Source organism: Stigmatopora nigra, unplaced genomic scaffold (genome assembly GCF_051989575.1).
Source record: "Stigmatopora nigra isolate UIUO_SnigA unplaced genomic scaffold, RoL_Snig_1.1 HiC_scaffold_51, whole genome shotgun sequence".
NCBI classification, from domain to species: domain Eukaryota; kingdom Metazoa; phylum Chordata; class Actinopteri; order Syngnathiformes; family Syngnathidae; genus Stigmatopora; species Stigmatopora nigra.
The window spans coordinates 78,752-100,451 of NW_027551630.1; the positions used below are offsets into that span (position 1 = coordinate 78,752).

A 21,700-nucleotide genomic window follows, 5' to 3' on the forward strand; every position below is an offset into this window, starting at 1 on the left:
TTACCACTCTTGACGTCGCCAGCCCCTTCCTCCAGGGACTCCGGCGAATTACCACTCTTGACGTCGCCAGCCCCTTCTTCCAGGGACTCCGGCGAATTGCCACTCTTGACGTCGCCAGTCCCTTCTTCCAGGGACTCCGGCGAATTACCACTCTTGACGTCGCCAGCCCCTTCTTCCAGGGACTCCGGCGAATTACCACTCTTGACGTCGCCAGCCCCTTCTTCCAGGGACTCCGGCGAATTTCCACTCTCGACGTCACCGGCTTCTTCCTCCAGGGGCACCAGCGAATTGGCACTCTCGACGTCGCTAGCCCCTTCCTCCAGGGACTCCGGCGAATTGCCTCTCTCGACGTCACCGGCTTCTTCCTCCAGGGGCACCGGCGAATTGGCACTCTCGACGTCGCCAGCCCCTTCCTCCAGGGACTCCGGCGAATTGCCTCTCTCGACGTCGCCAGTCCCATCTTCCAGGGACTCCGTCGAAATACCACTCTCGACGTCGCCGGCCCCGTCTTCCTCGAGCGCCGGAGCATCGTCGCCACTTCTGGGCGGGCAGGCGCTGGACGGGCAGGCGCTTGGGAGAGCAGTGCTTGGGAGAGCGGTGCTTGGGAGAGCGGTGCTTGGGAGAGCGGTGCTTGGGAGAGCGGTGCTTGGGAGAGCGGTGCTTGGGAGAGCGGTGCTTGGGAGAGCGGTGCTTGGGAGAGCGGTGCTTGGGAGAGCGGTGCTTGGGAGAGCGGTGCTTGGGAGAGCGGTGCTTGGGAGAGCGGTGCTTGGGAGAGCGGTGCTTGGGAGAGCGGTGCTTGGGAGAGCGGTGCTTGGGAGAGCGGTGCTTGGGAGAGCGGTGCTTGGGAGAGCGGTGCTAGAATAGCGGTCCGTCACCAGAAACCTGATCCGTGGCTTCGGTACGGGTGCGACCGGCGACCCCAAAGGCAACGGGAGTAATTTGCGTGGCCTTGGCACAGGAGCTTGGGGCACTTGAAACGGCGCGCTGGGCCGAGTAACTTCGGCCACTTGGACAGGCGTGGTCGGCCGAGTAACTTCGGCCACTTGGACAGGCGTCGTCGGCCGAGTGACTTCGGCCACTTGGACAGGCGTGTTCGGCCGAGTGACTTCGGCCACTTTGACAGGCGTGGTCGGCCGAGTGACTTCGGCCACTTGGAAAAGCGTGGTGGTGGTCGGAAAAGGAGCTTGGAGGGACGTGGTCGGAAAAGGAGCTTGGAAGGACGTGGTCGGGCGCGTAACTTGGACAGTGGTTAGTGTGTCCAGGCATTGCTTTCGCTTCGCTCTACGGCGTGGCGCTCGGCGCCTCCTCTGGGAGGATTGCACAGCACCCCCGCCATCACGTCGTGCCCCATAATTGGTGGTTAGCCCACTCTGTAATTGCTGGTCGGGGTATTTGTAATAGGAATTATCGGGGGAACAATCGGGATAATCCTCCTCCAGTGGAAGGTCTCGGGGTCCGAATTGGTCAAAGAATTCATCATCGGATTCCGAAACGCCAGCGAAAAAATCAATTTCCTCAACAATGTCCTCCTCACCAGAATCTTCAGGCTCCCTCCATGGTGAATCAATTCCTCTGGGCATAGGCATAAGATAACTTGGGCGCTCTCTGGTGGTTGTACGCACCTGGGCATCATGATGAAACGGTAAAGGCTTCCCAGGGCGACATGCATAGCAGTGGTGGGGCGTATGAGTACGCTGCGGCTCTAACTCTCCTACCAGCTGTGGCTCATCTCTAGCAATGATGTGCCTGAGAGCCCCGCACCACGGTGTGTTCATTATAAAACTCCTAAACGATTCTGAGGGGTATCTTATACACTCCAAGCAGTCGGGTGTCTTAGAGGTAGATGGTCGGCGTCGCCGAGTGCGTCGCCGCGAGCGTGGGTGGCGCTCCGCTGGGTCCATTGTGGTCGGATCGTGCTGTTACGATCTCGCCGCGTAGTGCGACTGGATCGGTGGAGAAGTTGAACCCAGATGCAGAGTCGCCGAAGTAAATGGAAAGGTGAGGCAGATCTGTAGCTCTTGTAGGTTGATTTAATAAACGGGGTAACATAACTTAAACAACTTGGCTTGACCACTCATTACAAACGAAAAGAACAAGCGGCGTGGCGTCAATGGAAACGGCAATGACTAACAGGAAGGACAGGAAACGAAACCAGGACGAAACCAGGACGATCCGACGGCGTCCACAGAAAATCAGTATGCTTAAATACCAAAAATAATCTAATCACGTAATTAGTGACAGCTGATAGTTATCGTGACGTCATGCCAGGAAAGGCAATCCAGCCACTCCTGACAATCTCTGTCTTAGGAGAGTCCCCTACTCTATTAACAGACCAAGACTATAAGTCCCTGACTTATTCTTGTTCTACCTATATGGTCCTTGACCAAAAACTATAATGTTCTACGCTTGTTGGTCCCAGACCAAAAACTATTATGTGCACCGTAAGTTGGTCCCAGTGATAATACCCATTCATATTATCACACTTCACAGAAACAGAAATCAAAGGGTGAACTCGAGATCTTTCTTGTTCCGGACCTTCCCTAGTTTGGGGGACCCGTCACCAGATCACGGTGGGTCTGAAGTTACAGATCCCCATACTTACCAACCGTGCACAAAGGAAAAACGAGGCATGAGACTGTTATATTTTAAAGCGACCGCGCGGCTGGGAAAGGTCGGAGGCGCGAGTCATGGACTCGCACTCGGCTCCGCGGACTCTCTCCTTTCCAAGTCGCGCTTTTATTAAGTTTCAGCATTGATGTCATGAAAAAGGTACAACCGTCACTGAGACATGTTAAATACATCTATTATGATTGTTGTTCTTTGTCATAGAGAATTTGTATGTCACGAATCCTTGCATATAATCTTTCAATCCGTGTCACGGTTAAATGTCATAGGGACCTTCAAACTATATTACAATCATCAGTGTCACCACCATCATAGGTGTCACTAAGTGTCACTGATTGACTGCAGATTTGTCATAGAGCCAATAGGAAATATGTATGTGCTTTGAAATGCACTTGTTATTGTTTTACGCAACTTCACAGATCACCAGAGCGGCGAGGGAACGTCCGCCGGGTTGACCCTTTCAATGGAGGATGCTGTCGTCGTGCTCCGTCGTCGCTCCGGCAATTGTTGGCTGTTGGGTCTCGGGTTTTCGGCACCAAAGTATGATATGTCTGAAAATACAACTTCAGGAACAGGTTAAGAAAGAGTTAGATCAGTTTAAATGAAGTGAAGTGGTTTAGAAAATGAATGAATGAATGATTTATTTAATAATGTATCCAAGAACATGGTAGAACAAAATGTGGAATTTACTATACAAATAAAACGTTATGCCGATGTTGCCTTGTCAGATTTAAGCCAACGCTGAAATTTTTCTGTGAGGATTAAATTGTGTAGATAGAGCTTCTGCCACCTCTGGGTCAAATTCCACACACATAGTCTTGAGCTGCAGTGGAAAACAGACCAGAGAGATTAGAATATGAGGACGAAATGAAAGGAAACAAATGATAAGGTTTTGTGTTTACCTGTGTGATAGTGCTGGAGAAAAGAGTGGACGGAGAGGTCTGAGAAATGGCCTTAAGAAGGAAGGTTTTGGAACAGCACAGAATCTGGCAAGAGTCAATCTGACGTAAATTCCACAAAACTATTATAGGCTGTAAAGTCATCAAATTGTTTTCTTCTACATATATGAAATATGTTTAAAAATAAGTGCTGAAAACATGCTGACAAAGGGTGAACGCCGAATCTCTGAGTCAAAGGCAGGAACTTTTTGGGTCTGGTTTAGGGAGGGTTTAACACACCACATATAGTCATCATAACTTAGGGTCGTTACTGCTTTCCGCCCCGCTCATACACTTATCAGAGCTGCCAACCTCCGTCGACCCCATTTTAGAAGTACCCTTGTCCAATTTCCAGGGTATTTTCGGAGTGAATGCGATTAACGAAAATCGATGTAAAATGTATTCGAAAAAATAATTGTGGGACAATTGAAATAAAACTTACTATAATGTTATTACATTAATTGAAAGTGTTTTTGCAAAATATTGAAAAACTAAAGCATAATGAAAATAAGTTTATCTTTGTGTTTGGGTCCTTCTACGTCTGGTTTACAGTCAGTAATTCCACCATGTGTCATGCTGCAGTCGCACATGCATGTTGTGCAATGTGTAAATGTCGGTCCTTTTGGAGACCGCGACGACATGAGATATTTTGTCGAATCAGAAGCAATAAAGTTCTACGAGCTTCTGGATTTCCTAAAAGTTTATCCAGAATTGCGATAAATGTTGAGTTTATTCCGAGGAGGCATATTGATAAGACTTACCAGTGCTGTGTATGCTTACCTTTAGAACAAATGATAGGATTTTTTTCAAAACAAAAGACTGGTGGTTTATACAGCCTTAATAATACTTACTTCCCCTATTTATATATTTATATTTATATTTACATTTACATTTACATTTACGTGTTTGCGTGTTTGCGTGTTTGCGTGTTTGCGTGTTTGCGTGTTTGCGTGTTTGCGTGTTTGCGTGTTTGCGTGTTTGCGTGTTTGCGTGTGTGCGTGTGTGCGTGTGTGCGTGTGTGCGTGTGTGCGTGTGTGCGTGTGTGCGTGTGTGCGTGTGTGCGTGTGTGCGTGTGTGCGTGCGTGCGTAGAATTGGGATATTTTGACATTAGAAATATATGTTAAAAAAAAATATATATATATATATATATATATATATATATATATATATATATATATATATATACATACATACATACATACATACATACGTACATACGTACATACATACATACATACATACGTACGTACGTACGCACGCACGTGCGTACGTACGTACGTACGTACGTACGTACGTATGTACGTATGTACGTATGTATGTATGTATGTATGTACGTATGTACGTATGTACGTATGTATGTATGTATGTATGTATGTATATATATATATATATATATATATATATATATATATATATATATATATATATATATTTTTTTTTTTTTTAACATATATTTCTAATGTCAAAATATCCCAATTCTTTCGATGTTTCATATTACTCCAATTCTTGTCACTATCGTCATCATCACAACTGTACAATTGTTTACTTTCTATGTTCCGAAAGGCTGTTGTTTGCATGTCAACAAATTAAAAAAGGAAGTAACATAAGCAATAACAGGAAATATCCCCATAGCGCAGTAGTCTTCACCAATTCTCTGGGCGCATTAATAACATAGACATTACACAAGTTTTAAGGTTTATATTTCAGCCCTAACTATTGTGGTGTGCTGACATGGTAAATGCTATGGTCAGAGCACCTACCTACGGTAACATGGGGGCGCCCCGAGCAGGCAATAGCAGACACACGTAAGTGTACTCACGTCTGGTCAGTCTGAGCACGTTTAACTACAGTAAGATGGCTGTTCCCCGAGTGAGCAGTAAAGGCAATGTTTTATGCAAGTTGCATACTTTTCTTTCTTGAACTTCATTCATACATGCCAAAATAAACTTTCTCTAGGGTTTTATCTGTTTATGTTTCTCTATTTTGAAATCAATTAAAGTATCGGCTGAACTCATAACGTCACGCGCCGACGCAGGGGCGCCATCTTGAAGTGACGTCATCATGACACTGGAGTACTAAACAATTGCTGATTCGTAGAATGTGGCAGCTCTGCTGATGTAGCCATCGATTTCATTAAGTTTATACAGTACACTCAGAATACGAATTTGCAAAATTCATCAATATTCATCAATAGAGTCACACCTCTACTGCCGAAATAATTGTTTTGACAACTTTTCTCGTAACTTATATAGGTATATATGTAAATTCTCTAATCTACCAACAAAATCCTATAAAATTGTTTAGAGTATCCCAAATGTGTATGAAAGATGTGAGGAAACAACAATGAGAAAAAAAGTATAAAGAAATAATTTATTAATGTCTTAAAATAAATGAAGCATATGAAAATGTGCCCTGCACCACTGAAATAGTTCCCTCGCGGCCAATATTATCAGAGACGTAATACTGGTATTTGTCCGCTAGATGGCGGCAAGGGCCCGTTCTACCAGGCCCGGAAGCCGTCCACTTTGCCCTACATTTTAGACTTTTAGCCGTGCCTTGTTTGTGTGAGAAAATGTGCCGCAATGCATTTGTTCGGTTTTAATCACTTAAGGGAAATTGCAATCATTGAGTCATTCATTTGCATGAAAAAATTTCATAGCCTGAAAATTTCCTACCTAGAGGCAGTCGTAAGTAGAGGTATGACTGTGTTATGAAACGCATCATGATGATTAGACTAACCTCCAGATAAATTGTGTGTGGATTATTGATCGTGCTATGTCACAATGGACTGACTGTGTATTGATCATATAAAAGTTTTGGTGCAGAATTGAATTCTGGCTCACACGGTTCAAACATAATGTTGGATTGTGGGAAACATGAGAAACGAAACAGCATTCAATATTGTGGTGGAGCTACATTACATTGAGGTTAGTTTGAGCACAAAAGGGGATGTCTCTTAGCTCCTAAAAACTGACAGGCAGGCTATAATTTCTCCCTTTATAAAGGGTGAAATTATACTAATTATTTAAAAAAAACATTTAAATTCATCCAGGATGTTAAAACAGTCTTCACACAATGCAGTCATTTATTAATTTAACTTTGACTTCATGGCGCCTTTAAGTGTGAATTCCGTTTGAATTGAACATTTTGATATGGCTGGAAGGTTGCTCACCTCACTTTCAAGGGTTCCAGTCATTGGGGGCCCATCCAAAAAGTGTTGCAACAGACTGATGTAGCAAGAGACAGCAGTGCTTAGAAAGCCCGGACAAGACACAGCTTTTTGTTGTAGCTCCAAGTTTTGCTGAAGCAACAGGCTTCACACACACACACACACACACACACACACACACACACACACACACACACACACACACACACACACACACACACACACGGAAACACACACACACACATGCACATGCAATGTTAACAACAAAGTTACCTTCGATATGCATCAAGAGGAAATTAATATTATGGATTTGACACCATTTAAACCACAAATATCAAATTCCTTTTTTTTGTCACGGGCCACGTTGGAGATACGGTTTCATTCAAACGGCGGTTATGTCAGCCAATTTGGCAGTCAAAATGAATTGTAAGCTTTTCTGAGAGTTCGATAGATCATTTAAAGAGGCATTAAGACTAGTCCAATGGGGGGTGCTGGAGCCTATTCCAGCTGACTTCAGGCCAGAGGCGGGGGACACCCAATCGTAGGACAAGAGGAGACGGCCAACCATTCACTCTCACTCTCATACCACGGGGCAATTTAGAGTGTCCAATCAGCCTACCATGCATGTCTTTGGAATGTATGAGATACATTTTTCTATTTCAAAAGGGAAAATAACTGTTAATCTCTTATCTTACTTATTGAATAAAAAAAAGAAAATAATGGGTTTATAATATCTTCTAACTTAAAAAAAATCTACAAAAACGTTTTTTTAAAAATGGAAAACAACTCAAAATATATATATTTTAGATTTAAATAAAATGTGTATTTGAACTATGAAAAACTATCCTTTTATCATTTCATCAGAATGTGAATATATTTTAAAACTGGGGTGCTCAGACTGATCTACATTCCAAGGAGGTAAAATTCTGTGATTTACTTTTTTTTCCACAAAAGCATGTTGAAATACAAAAAAAAAAACCAAGCCAAAAAGATGGATTCTAACCATACATTTATAAAGAAATATATTTAAGATTCTCACAGCATAGTACGGGGGTGGACAAACTTTTCGGCCCGGGGGCCACATAGGCTTTAAATTTTTTTACAGATGGGCCGGGTCAGATATGACACATAAAATCTGCATTGTATGGTGCTCCGGTTTCCTCCCATATCCCAAACACTTGCTGGGCAAGCGGGTTGAACACTCTACATTGCTCCAAGGTATGAGTTTGGCCGTCTCCTTGTGCCCTGCGGTTGGCGACTGGCCATCGATTCAGGGTGTCCCCCGAGTCAGCTCGGATAGGTTCCAGCATCCCCCGTTGCTTAGTTGTTCTGTGGCCTTTGCGAATGTACTGTCTAACTTACAACTATGCCTTTTCTTGCTACTGTCACGATGAAATTTCCCAAATACGGGATAAATTAAGTTATCCAATCCAATCCAAACCTTGTGAGGGTAAGCGGTTGAAAAAATAAATGAATGAATGAAACTGCCAGCTAATGGCAACATGAATTTTTCTCAATTTGCAGTCCAGTTCCAAGCAAAATGTGTATTTCAGAGCCGCCAACTTCCGTCGATCCAATTTCAGGAGTACCCTTTTCCAATTTGTGGAGTTTTTCCCAGAATCATGCGATTCAAGCAAAATCAATATAAATATGCAAATTGCGTTTATGTCGAAAAATGTTCATAAGTTCGATTTTGTATTGCGCGCCATTTTCCGAGCAGTGCTTCTTTCTGCTGCTGATACTGACGCCCGGCGCTGTGAGAGCTCAGCTCACCCAGCATCTACGTTCCTCTGCAGTGAAGTGTGTTACGTATCTCCAGTGGGCAAATAATATTTTTCATCTTTATCATTAAATATCTCGTGCATCCATTATTCAATATCGTTGGTGAAAAACAAAAGGCTTCTAGTGAGGCAGGTGCAAGGAAGAGGCAAGCCATTTCATTTGAAACAAAAGTGGCAATAATAAAGAAGCGTGAGAAAGTGGTGAGCATTGCACACGGATACAACTTGAATCGTTCGACCATCAGTGCCATTTATAAACAGAAAGATCGAGCAATAGGACCCAAATATTGAACGTTGCAAAAATGTTGCAAATCAATTGAATGATACCATACAGTGCTACCGCATCCTTTATGATGGAAAAAAAGAAAACTGAAATCGTCATTAGACAGCTTCTTTCGGCCAGTTTCTAGTAAATCTCAATCTCTCTAATGTATGTATACAGTACTGTATGTATTCTCTCCATTTTATAAAATGTTTTTTCAGTACAACCCAATGCTTGTTACTAATACAAGCCTTAAACATAGAAATACACTTATATAAACCTTCAAAGTACATATATAGGACTTAAACATGAATTATAATACAAAATATGGAACTGAATCAACTAGTTTGTACAATTTCAACTTATGAACACTTTCAACTTATGAACAAGCGCTCAGAACCTAACTCGTTCGTAAGTAGGGGAGCATCTGTAGTGTGTATTTGCAAACTATTGAAAAAGTAAAGTATAATGAAAATAAGTGCATCTTTGTGTTTGGGCCCTTCCTCGTGTGTTTTAAAGTCAATAATTTCACCATGTGTCACACTGAAGTCACACTTTTGCCATGTGCAAATTTTGGTCCTTTTGGAGATGGCTTCAACATGGGATATTTCGTCGAATATGAACCAATAAACGTTTGCGAGTCTGTTTTTTTTTTAAATTAGATGTTTTATCAAAATTGCCATCCATTTTGCTCTTAACCCGAGAAGGCATATTGAAAAGACTTACCAGTGCTGTGCACGCCTATTTCCCTTAGCACAACCCAGGAAATTATAGGGTTTGTTTCAAAACTAAAGACTAGTGGTTCAGTTAGCCTTAATAACACTTCCATTATGAAAAAAAAAAATGAAAATGTTAAAGCGATAGACGCTATCTATGCAATTGATTCTGAATGATAACCCCACTGAAGTTGCACAAGACAAATCATTTGTCAAACCTTGTAACTTGGATGATTCACAATGCACTCGTGTTACCGAAATTAACCGGTTTACAGCCCAGTTAATTCAAATGCAGAAGACTTAGCAATGTGAATTTCTACGCATTCAAATTGGAAGTTTGTCACTTTTCCGAAATGGTTGCTTTCAAAAAAATGTAAGTGACATTATTGGGGATTTCTGGAGTTTTTAGAGGTTGTCTTGAGTCCCAGAGTTTGCAAAATTCTGGAGAATTTGGCAGCTCCGGTATTTTGACTAGATTTTCAGTCTGTATTTTCACAAAACTTTGTTCATGCTATATTTTGAAGCCCATGTCCAAGGGTCCTTCTTGCCGTGGCGACATGTCGTTCATCAAAAAGAGGAAGTCTTATGTTCTGGCTCTTAGAAAGTATGTACATCCATGAAATTTAGAATACATGTTCACAGGAGCACAAGAATGTATTGATGTGCATCAATGTGCATGATAAGTATCATGCAAAAACTAGCTCAACAGTGCCACCTCTAAACTTTAAAAATTGCCCACCCTATACTGTTTTTTCAACGTGGAGCTATGGAATTTGGTGAGTCAATCAATACTCGGTGTGAAACTACACAAAAAAATATATTTGGACATTCAACGTTTATCTTATCGGTCGTATTTTAATCTGATCCATATCAAGAAATCAATTTAAAAGTTATTTCAGCTCAGATGCACTCGCGCTTATCCTATCTCTCCTGCCAGCTCTTTCCAGATTTAACATAAACAACTAGCTACTTGTTAACTCGAGGGTGTTGATGTTGTTGTGACTGCTGTTTGAATTTGTGGTGCGCATTGTTGGTGATAAACACACACACACATACCAGCACCAACGCATATACTTAAGAAATGACAGACTCAAAATGATTTATTCTACTTCTCCTCTCTTTGTGTTATTTAACAAAGTTCTTTGAAGTTCAGGGCTTGTTTTCTTGGTTTACTATCTTTTACACTTATACTGCAAATTAATATCGACTCCAAATATCGGTTATCGGCCGTTCTAACTACTAATAATAACTATCACCCTTGAAAATCTCATATTGGTCGATCACAAGTCTATTTCCACAACTTGCTGATCAAAACTTATCAACACGAAGATTTTTCGTGACTGGGCGTGGCCTCCACTGGCAGTCAAAGTTCAACGCATGTTTGTCAACATGCCAAGCTATTGTCTGACTTGCTGGCGATCCGACTCGCATGGGTGAAGCTTAGGTTCGTTCAGTACAGCTTGCAGTTCTAGTTTCCATTGTGTTGCATTTGTATGTACCTGTGTATGCATTAACATGCTAGCACTGTGAGACAGAGCTGTGCTGCTGCTCTTCAAATTTGCGTTAGGGGCTCTGTGTATGGAGGGGTGCTTACTCGGCACTGAATTCAGGGGGAGGCCACCAGGGATGCATGTCATTACCAACAAAGAATACCGAATTCAAGCATAGTTACAGACACTGTCTTAATGAGTCCAAGATAAATTATCAAATATCCAGACCTGCCCAACACCGAAAATCATATTTCAGAATAGGTAAAGACAATTTTCAGATTTGGGAGATTTTTTTCCTAGTGGGGTTTAAGAGTTCTAATGTTAAAGTAGTTTTCTTTTGATAATTTTTTCAGATATTGAAAAAAAGCTGAAACAACACATTAATGATTAATGAGAACTTTATAACACAAAATTTGTGAAGTGAATGCAATCATGTAAAAATAGCACGTCGAGACGGGACGTGCGAGGTCGCGTGTTAGTGCCTGGATGGGACGTGCGAGATCGCATGGAGTGCCTGGACGGAACGTGCGAGGTCACAGCAGTCACAACAACATCAACGCCCCGACCAGGCACGTCCCGACCCGTACAAGCACCCCGCGGGACCTCACCCGTCCCATCCCATACAAGCACCCCGCGCGAGCACGCCCGTCCCGTAAAAACACTTATTCAAGTTGTCGTTACTGCCGTCCGTACTGAGTGGGTACAATCCTCTTGCAATAGCAGCAATACGACTTGAAATATCCACAGCTTTTTGCAATATTAAGGGTTTGGTCTTTGAGCGGGCGATTCAGTCTTTCACAATTTATAATCAGGAGAGATGGGTTTGAATAGTGGACCACAATGATCAGTAGTACTCAGCGGCATGTCATGCTCCACAAAAAAAAAGGCCATTTTCATCTCTGCTACACTTAAGTTGTGTTGGTGAGTATGCACAGTCGTAGAATTTAGTCCAAAGGATGTAAAGATGGATTGCTGGGATTTCATCGATCCTGCCTCCACTTTATGATTTTTCCCGGACACGTGTTTTAGATAGTCAGTGAGGCCACCATGATTAACGCGAAATTTGTGTTGCAATACTAATGGTACGCAAAAAAAATTCTCCTTCGGTTGATGGCGCCAAACACGGAAATATTAAATCAAATAAAAGGCCTTTATTGTCATTATACACAGCTGCGTATAACAAAATTGATGGTGCTACTCCACAAAGTGCATTTTCCCAGTTAAAACATAAATAAGTAATATAAAAATATAAAAAGTCACGCCCGGGCAAGGTAAATTCTATAATATTGCCCAATCTAGGATATTGCATATTGTTATTGCACAGAAGGGATTGTGTGCCGTGGTAATGCACGTTCAGAGCCCTGATGGCTCTGGGTAAAAAAAAAACTCCATAAGTCTATTTGTCCGTGCTTTGTAAGACCTGTAGCGTTTACCAGAGGGCAACAGCTGGAACAGGTTGTGACCAGGGTGATATGGGTCCCTAACAATGTCCAGTGAGTGCAGCGAGCAGCCGATGATCTTCCAGCGTACCACACTGCAGTATGGCAGGACGCTCTCCACATGGCTTTATAGAAGGGTACCAGAAGCTTAGTGTCCAAATTGTTCTTCCTGAGTACCCTCAGGAAATTGAGTCGTTTCTGGGCCTTCTTCACCACTGCTGTGGTGTTGGTAGACCAGGACAGCTTGTCCATGATGTAGCCACCCAGGAATTTGAAGGACTGGACCCTGTCCACGCATACTCCATTTATGAGGAGTAGCGCAAAATCTGTGTTGCGTTCGCGAAAGTCCAGGGTTATTCCTTCAGTTTTCTTGATGTTTAGTGTAAGATTTTTCACCAAACACCACTGTTAACCTCATCTCTTCAGGCAGGCTCAGTCCCCCCCAGAGATGAGTCCGACCACAGTGGTGTCATCAGCAAATTTGATGATGGAGTTAGAGTGGTGGATCAGTGTACAATCGTATGTGTACAGGGAGTATATATTTGGACTCAGTACACAACCTAGATGGGAGCCAGCGCTCAGTGTAATAGAGGAAGAGAGGTGGGGACCAAGTCTAACAGTTTGTGGTCGATTGGTTAAGAAGTTCTCTTTCCAGCAGCAGATGGAAGAGGATAATACAAGGTGGGAGAGAGTTTGTGAGTCAGAATATCCAGTTTTATAGTGTTGAAAGCTGAGCTATAGTCAATGAAAAGCATCCTCACGTAATTTCCATGGTGTTCCAGGTGTCTCAGTGTTGTGTGTAGAGCTATGGTGATGGCGTCCTCAGTGGACCTGTTTGCTCTACAAGCAAACAGGTGAGGGTCAACTGAGGGAGGCATTGTATACATGATGTGGCGGGCGACCAACTTTTCAAACCACTTCATGGTCATAGGCGTAAGTGCGACAGGCCTGTAATTATTCAGGCTGTCAATGGTTGGCTTTTTAGGAACAGAGATAATGGTGGCAGATTTCAGGCAGGAGGGGATGATGGATTGTTGCAGGGAACAATTGAAAGTCTTTGTGAAAACCACAGTCAGCTGTTCAGTACAAGCTTTGAGCACCTTCCCAGGTACTCTGTCAGGGCCAGCAGCCTTCCTGGTGTTAAGAGTGCACATACCTGTCTCAATTCATGTTCCCGAAGCTTCAGTGTACTGCTTTAAGGTGGTGGATGTGTTGAGACTGAATTGTATTTGTCAGTCTCAAAGTGGGCAAAGAAACGGTTCAGTTCCTCTGCTAGTGAGCCATCTGTGTTAACAGACATTATTATTATCATTGTAATTGGTAACGTGTCGTATTCCATGCCACATCTTCTTTTGGTTATTCTCTGTGAAGTGCTTCTCAATTTCTCTTGTATATGCTGCCTTGGCTTTTTTAATGTCTCTCTTCAGGCCAGCTATGGCAGCGCTGTATTGCAATTTGTCTCCTGACCTGAAGGCGGTATTACGGAATTTAATGGGTGACTGTCTCACTCGTCATCCAGGGTTTTTTGTCAGGAAAAACCCAGATACATTTCATAACAGTGACAGTGTCCATATGTTTTTTGATACAGGAAAGTACAGTGTCCGTGTTGTCCTGAAGGTTGTGAAGTTCCCGAAAGATGCGGGAAAAACAGTCCTGCAGCTGAGAAAGGGCGTCCTCAAGCCCGAGTGTGGTGTATGGGGTTTATCATCAAATTCGCCGATGACACCACTGTGATCGGACTCATCTCAGGCGGGGATGAGTCAGCTTACAGAGACGAGGTCGACAAACTGTCTTCTTGGTGCTCGGTGAACAATCTTACACTGAATACCACAAAGATAAAATAAATAATCCTGGACTTTCGCAAGCGCAGCACAGACCTGGCCCCACTCCTCATTAACGGAGTATGTGTAGACAGGGTCCAATCCTTCAAATTTCTGGGAGTCCACGTCACAGATAGGCTCTCCTGGTCCACAAACACCACAGTGTTAATGAAGAAGGCCCAGAAACGACTCCACTTTCTCAGGGTACTGAGAAGGGACAAATTGGACACCAAGCTTCTGGCAACCTTCTACAGAGCCACTGTGGAGAGCATCCTGACTTACGGCATTACAACGTGGTATACCGGAAGCACGGCAGCAGACAAAAAAGCCATACAGAGGGTGATAAACACTGCCCAGAAGATCGTCGGCTGCTCTCTGCCATCACTAGAAGACATTGCCAACCCCGATACCTCAGAAGAGCCGGGTCCATTGTTGGAGACCCATACCACCCTGGACACGGCCTGTTCCAGTTGCTTCCATCTGGCAGACGCTACAGGTCCTACAAAGCACGGACAAACAGGCTCAAGGACAGCTTCTTCCCAACAGCCATCAGGTCTCTGAACCTGCAGCAACACGTGACGTGACGACTACACATATCCCTGCTATGAAATTAAGTCAAGTCGAATTGAAGTAACAGGAAGGTCGTTTGGTGCAGATCTGCCTTCCACAGGATGACTGAGGGAGGGTAAGTATAAAGACTGAGAGGTAAGTGATCCATCTTATTCTTGTTGGCATCGGTGAGGCAACTTGTAGTCGCCGGAAAATGGCGCTCAAGGCGGAGAGCTAACAAGTATGAATATGTCATAAATAAATGTCATAAATGTGTCTGGCCTGGGAAGACGAACTTGTGGAGAAGCACTATACAATTTCGTCATACGCTGCTGAGGGTATGATGACTACTAGGCTTTTTGTCAAGTCAATGATGACGACAATGCCTATGTCTGATTTTCATTTTTCATTTCATGAGGGGGTGAGGGACAGGTAGAGATGGTCGGATCAAGCAAGGACCCGATCCCTGACCCGTAGACGGCATGACACCTTTTTCCGACTAAGGACCATGGTCTGAGATTTGGAGGTGATGATTCTCATCCCGACCAGTTCATACTCAATTGCGAATCGTTCCAGCGAGAACTAGGAAGATATAAGGGCCTGAAAAGAACTGCCGAGAGCTCTAAATCAGGAGAACAGCGAGTGTAAACGCATTTCGGAATAGCGTCCGGCTAGCTAGCGATCATCCACTTGACCTTAACGGATGTGACGTGGATGTAGTTTCGATATGTGCCATCCTCAATCGGCTAATTTTAACAGAAAAGTTTATTAAAAGAAAACGTAACGTTTTGAAACACCAATCACGTCAAACATTGCTTGATTTTTTGTATGTTTGTAGTTTTCATTGAAAATGCAGATTTCATAATTTGCTATAAACTGGCGGAGTCCACTACGGACAATTCTTAGTATTTGGTAGGTCTGAAGATCCCTTAACAAGCAGCTGTAATTTGTCTTTTATGATAGCGTGCCTGTCTGCACCACACTTAAAATCCTGATGAGAGCCTGATGATTGTCTGAGTCAGATATGAATCTTCAAAGGAAGTGTGAGTATTGGGCTGGGCACATTGCGATTTTGTGGTACAAACAAGACACTGTTCAAGCTAGATGGAAACCTACAGACTGGATCAAATTTTACTCTTAGGCAATCTACCAATAGTAACTTGTTGATTGACGTGATAGTTTTAAGTGTATAGTGTATTTTTCAATTTATATGCGGAAAAAACATAAAAAAAATGTATATTTTAAAACTATTGTTTTATTTAAAGGTCTTAAAAATGATTTATATAACAAAAAACAAAATCTAAATGTTTTTTTTTTAAATAAAATATGTATTCATTGATATTCTCTATAGATCTCTAATCTTAATTCTTATTTGAATGTAAAACATTAAGTCGACAAACATGATTAATCTTGGCGGGCCTCAAGAAATGTGTGTCGGGGCGAATGTGTCCCCCAGTCCACCACTCTGACGCCTGTGATGTAAACAGTTAGAGAGGATCAAAATAACTAACTTGTAAAAAAGCCATGGAAGCAGTTGGGTAAATCGGTCAGATGTCACCAAGGTAAGACTCCGGTAACCACATTTTTCAGCATCTAAAGAAATATACATGCATTCTGTTTATATTGAACTAAAATTCTGGCTACCAGTGTGGATAGCGATATATGCATTAGGCATTTTTAACATTTCATCAGAAATACCAAGTCAGATAAAATGGAAATGTTATATATTTTGCAGTTGATTTGAATTAACTGTGACAACCATCTACACAACTAAGCTTTTCTTCTTTTTTAAGTTTGTGTATTATTGAATTTAATAAAGTGAAAAATATTAATTGGAAAAGTGACAAGAAACTGCTTGAAATTTACATGTAAAAATAAAATTGTACGTTAACTAAATTTCATCTCATCTTTTTCACTTTGTTCGAAGGCGGGTCTCGGGGGCAGCAGCTTCAGGATGGAAGCCCAGACTTCCTACTCCCCAGCCACTTAATCCATCTCTTCCAGGAGGACCCCATGGCTTGCGCGGTGTAGCCGGGAGACAGTCTACACAGCGTGTACGAGGATCCACAGCTCGTAACCATAGATGAGCGTGGGAACGTAGATCGACCGGTAAATAGAGAGCCTCGCCTTTTGGCTCAGTTTCTTCTTCACTACGACGGACCAGTGCTGAGTCAACATCACTGAAGTCGCCGCACCAATCCGCTTGTCGATCTCCGGCTCCGTTCTTCCCTCACTTGGGAACAAGAACCCCACCACAGGTAGGACCTGATCCCTGACCTGTAGAGGACATGTCACCTTTATCTGACTGACTATAAAAGTGATGAAAGGCATTGGTGACATAAGGCAGCCCTGGTAGAGTCTAACGCCCAGTGGAAATGGATCCGACTTACCACCGGCTACGCGGACCATACTCTGAGACTGGTCATAAAGGGACAGGACCCCACGTAACAAGGGTCCCGGAACCGCATACTCCTGGAGTACCCACGACAATAGTCCCCGGGGACACGGTCGAACGCCTTCTCCAGGTCCAGAAAGCACATGTAGATTGGTTGGGTGAACTTCCATGCCCCACTAATCCCAACTGAGGGTGTAGAGCAGTCATGTCCAAAGTCCGGCCCGCGGGCCAATTAAGGCCCGTGGACAAATTTTTACCGGCCCGTGGCCTCTATCATGAAATCAATAATACACGGCCCGCCAGCACTGTTGACCACAGTATAAAATACATGAGTTCATTATTTTTTTGTGATGGTCAAAATCACAGTTTGAATATGCAGTGATCATTGTTTTGTTTTCAGCACTGTTCCTACAGTGAGCATATAATAGTGAATAATATGTGATGTTTCACATGAACTTAGATATCCTTGATAGTTTTCTTAATTTTTTGTGGTTTGTGATTTCGGTAAAAACCTGAATGTAAAAAAAATGTAAAAGTAAAAGTATGCCAATTGTAATTAAAAAAAATCCCAAAAGGTTAATTTGTATTTAATGTTAATGGTTCAAAGAATGTCAGGCTAAATAGTCGGCCCGCACACATTTTCACCTTACCAAATCTGGTCCTCTTTGCAAAAAGTTTGGACACCCCTGGTGTAGAGCTTACACACTGTTCCACAGCCAGTACAAAACTATCATGCTCTTCCTGAATCCAAGATTGGACCTCACAGCAGACCCTCTTCTTCAGCACCCCTGAATAGACCTTCTCAGGGAGGACGAGGAGTGTGATTCCACTATAATTGGAACAAACCCTCCGGTTCCGCTTTTTAACAAGGGGAACCACTACCCCGGTCTGCCAATCCAGAGGCACTGTCCCCGATGTCCACGCAATGTTGCATAGGCATGTCAACCAAGACAGCTCCAGAACATCCAGAGCCTTTAGAAACTCTTGGTGGATCTCACCCACCTCTCACGCCTTTAAAACCTTGGAGCTTTTTAACCACGTCGGTGACTTCAACCCCAGACATAAGAGAGTCCACCCCAGAATACTGCTTCCTCATGGGAAGTGTCAGTGGAATTGAGGAGGTCTTCAAAAAAATAAAAAGTACTCGGCCAACCCATTCACAACATCCCGAGTCGAGGTCAGCAGCGCCCAATCCCCATTATACACTGCGTTGATGATGCACTGCTTCCCTCTCCTAAGATGTCAGCTGGTACACTAAAACTTCTGTGAAGCCACCCGGGAGTCAATCTCCATACCTTCACCAAACTCTTCCCAAGCCCAGGTTTTGCGTCAGAGACAACCAGAGCTGCGTGCCGTTTGGCCAGCCGTTACCCATCAGCTGCCTGCGGAGTCGCATAGGCCAAAAGAGTCTTGTAGGACTCCTTTTTCAGCCGGACAGCATCCCTTACCGCCAGTTTCCACCAATGGGTTCGGGAGTTGCCACCACGACAGGCACCGACCACCTTGCGGCCGCAGCTCTGGTCTGCCACCTCAGCAATAGAAGCGCGGAACATGGTCCACTCAAACTCAATGTCCCCCGCCTCTTCGCGGACATGATAGGAGCTCTGTCGAAGGTGGGATTTGAAACTCCTTCTACAGTGGACTCAGGCGTTCCCAGCAGACCCTCACGAAACGTTTGGGTCTCCCGAGCCACACCGGCATCTGCCCCCACCATCGGAGCCAACTCGCCACCAAGTGGTGATCAGTTGACAGCTCCACCCCGCTCTTTACTCGAGTGACATGTGGCTGCAGGTTTGATGACACGATCACAAAGCCCATCATCGAACTGCGGCCTAGGTTGTCCTGGTGCCAAGTGCCCATATGGCCAGCCTTATGCCTGAACCTGGTTATTGTCAATCCAAGACAAGCGCATTAGTCAAACAATAGAAACACCAATCCGGTTTTGATCAGTAGGGCTGTTTCCTATCACTCCCCTCCAGTTCTCCGTGTCATTGCCCACAGCAGTATGAGGGAGTCCCTGGAAGGAGCACTCTCCAGCACCCCCTACAAGGACTCCAAAAGAGGTGGGTACTCTGAACTGCTGTTTGGTGCATATAAACAAACAACAGTTAGGTCTCCTGCCCCTACCCTCTCGTCCACTGAAGTAATTCCCAACATACAGGCACCGAGCAGGGAGGCAACAGATATACCCTCACCCGCTCGGCGCCGCTCATCGTGAGCAACTCCAGAGTGGAAGTGTCCAACCCCCATCGAAAGGAGTGGTACCAGAACCCAAGCTGTCCGTAGAGGTAAGACACACAATATTGGGAATTTCTTAATCTCAAGCATTATCTTAGGCTCTTTCCCAACCAGAGGGGTCACATTCCACGTCCGGATAGCCAGTTTCTGGATCCCTCCTTTGGCTGCCGCCCAGATTTCGACGCACCCAACCTCTTTGGCTCCTCTCATAGGTGGTGAGCCCATGTCGTCTCTTCGGGCTGTGCCCGACTGGGCCCCATCCATGGGTGTAGGCTCATGCGGGGCTCGCGCCATCGTGTCCCTCCTCTGGGCCTGGCTCCAGAGTGGGTCCTGGTGACCCGCATACGAGCGTGGGAAATCGTAGTTCATTCTCATATTAAGAGGTCTTCTGAGCCATTATTTGTCGAGTCCCTCACCTCAGACCAGTGTGCCATGGGTGACCCTACCAGGGACCCAAACAACATAGCTCACAGGATCACTAGTACTGTATTTCCACGACTAGCCGCAGTGTCAATAACAAGTGCTAATTCTGTATTTTACACACAAAACACGCACCATTCTTTTAGACGCAGCCAGGCATTGCATATACATATTATTTATGAATGAATTTCAAACCGTCATTGCGCTGGCTACGGGGATACAGCTCCAGACGCTATTTCCGGTGCGCTGTGACTGCTATGATATAGTCCTTTTGTCAATACACCCAGGTTGACGGCTGTGATAATTTTGCACTAATAGTATCAATATGGTACCACGGCGAACACACTAATTTGGTGCAGCTCCAGACGCTATTTCCGGTGCGCTGTGACTGCTATGATATAGTCCTTTTGTCAATACACCCAGGTTGACGGCTGTGATAATTTTGCACTAATAGTATCAATATGGTACCACGGCGAACACACTAATTTGGTGCTACATGCACCAAATGCACGCTCCAACCGCATGCTTAAAACAAGTTTTCAAAAAGGTAACGGAAGCAAAACTGAGTTTGGTTGTACTTTAGCAAATTTTACAATGTACTCACGTCGTCAACACCCACAAAACCACCAAAGTCCTAATTTTCTGTGTCCGAATTGAACAATTGTTCGTCGAAAATGCTGAGTTTAATACGTTCGTCCAGGCAGTTACAATCCATTCGCAAATAGTAGCTAGGTGGTAGCTAGCGTAACTAGCCTGGCGCTGCCTGACACCATTCGCCATGCTGTGTTGATGTTGTTGTTGTTAAATCACCTCAGCCGCCTGAGGATGGTCCTCAGATGCGGTAGACTGCCTTGGGGGAGGGAGACGAGTTCTGACATTGTTTGACCGATCTGACGTTGGTGTCGTTCTGCGAGCAGTGCCGGACACCGCAGCCAGAGATGTTCTGACGATTCCTTCTCCTCGCCGCATAATCTGCAGCGGGGATCTTCTGTCTTCCCCGTGAGGTGTTGCCACCGTCGTAGGGATGTATGATGGCCGCATCGGAATCGGGCTAGGTCCGTGACTTCAGCCCGAGAGAGTTCCGCTTCTCGCCGTTCATCGGGTCTTCGTTGGAAGACTTCCTGGAGTCGCGTGTGCTGGATTGGAGGAGGTCGGCACTCGCGACGGATGATGGCTCGACGGGTGGCAGCATCTGGCGCAACCTCGGGTTGAGGCATGTTTGACCCGAGTCTCGCCTGGGCGTCTGCAAGATCGTTTCCACGTAGGTTGCAGTGGCCGGGGACCCAGATAATCGACAATTGCTTATCGACTGCCAGGTCTGCTGCCGTCTTTTGTAGGTCGATGATGACCGCCTCGGTTGGGAAGGGGTTGGAGACGGCTGCAACCAGGGACTTGCAGTCACAGACGATCGTGGCCACCTCCCAGGTTGCAGTGGTGAGCCAGCGTAGAGCTCCGGCAAGGGCAACTCCCTCTGATTGGAAGGAGCTGCTATGGACACCCGTGGGGGCATGCCATTCATGCACCACTTGGTCGCCCCTGAGGACGACGAGGCCGGCTCCGCCATCCGACGTGCCTTCACGTGTCGAACCATCGGTGAAAAGCAGGAGTTCGGCGTTGGATGCGTTTGACTCGATCGTTGCCGCTGCGGCTGACAATTGTATTTCTTGCGGCATCGTCTTGTTTGTTGGTGTGTAGATGGCTTGGATGGGGGGCGGGAGATCCCATGGCGGTTGTGTGTGTCGGTTGTCGGGGGTGATGGATGAGGTAGGCTGGGATGCTAGACTGCGCCAATCAGAGCGTTTTTTTAGCCGGTATCGGATGTTGGATTCCAGGAGCTGGCGGCGGTCATCGGTTGCG

At 44.6% G+C, this 21,700-nt stretch overlaps 1 protein-coding gene across 1 annotated transcript in view; it reads right to left on the reverse strand.

Moving 5' to 3' along the window:
• Positions 1 to 3,237: 3,237 nt before the first annotated feature.
• The window catches only part of LOC144193050 (Fanconi anemia group A protein-like), a gene marked incomplete at its 5' end in the record, with an annotated part of 89,318 nt that continues 70,855 nt past the window's right edge, over positions 3,238 to 21,700 (reverse strand). The window contains 4 exon segments of the mRNA XM_077711867.1: positions 3,238 to 3,448; positions 3,528 to 3,611; positions 6,737 to 6,878; positions 16,302 to 16,383. Coding sequence (XP_077567993.1) covers positions 3,356 to 3,448; positions 3,528 to 3,611; positions 6,737 to 6,878; positions 16,302 to 16,383 — 401 coding nt within the window.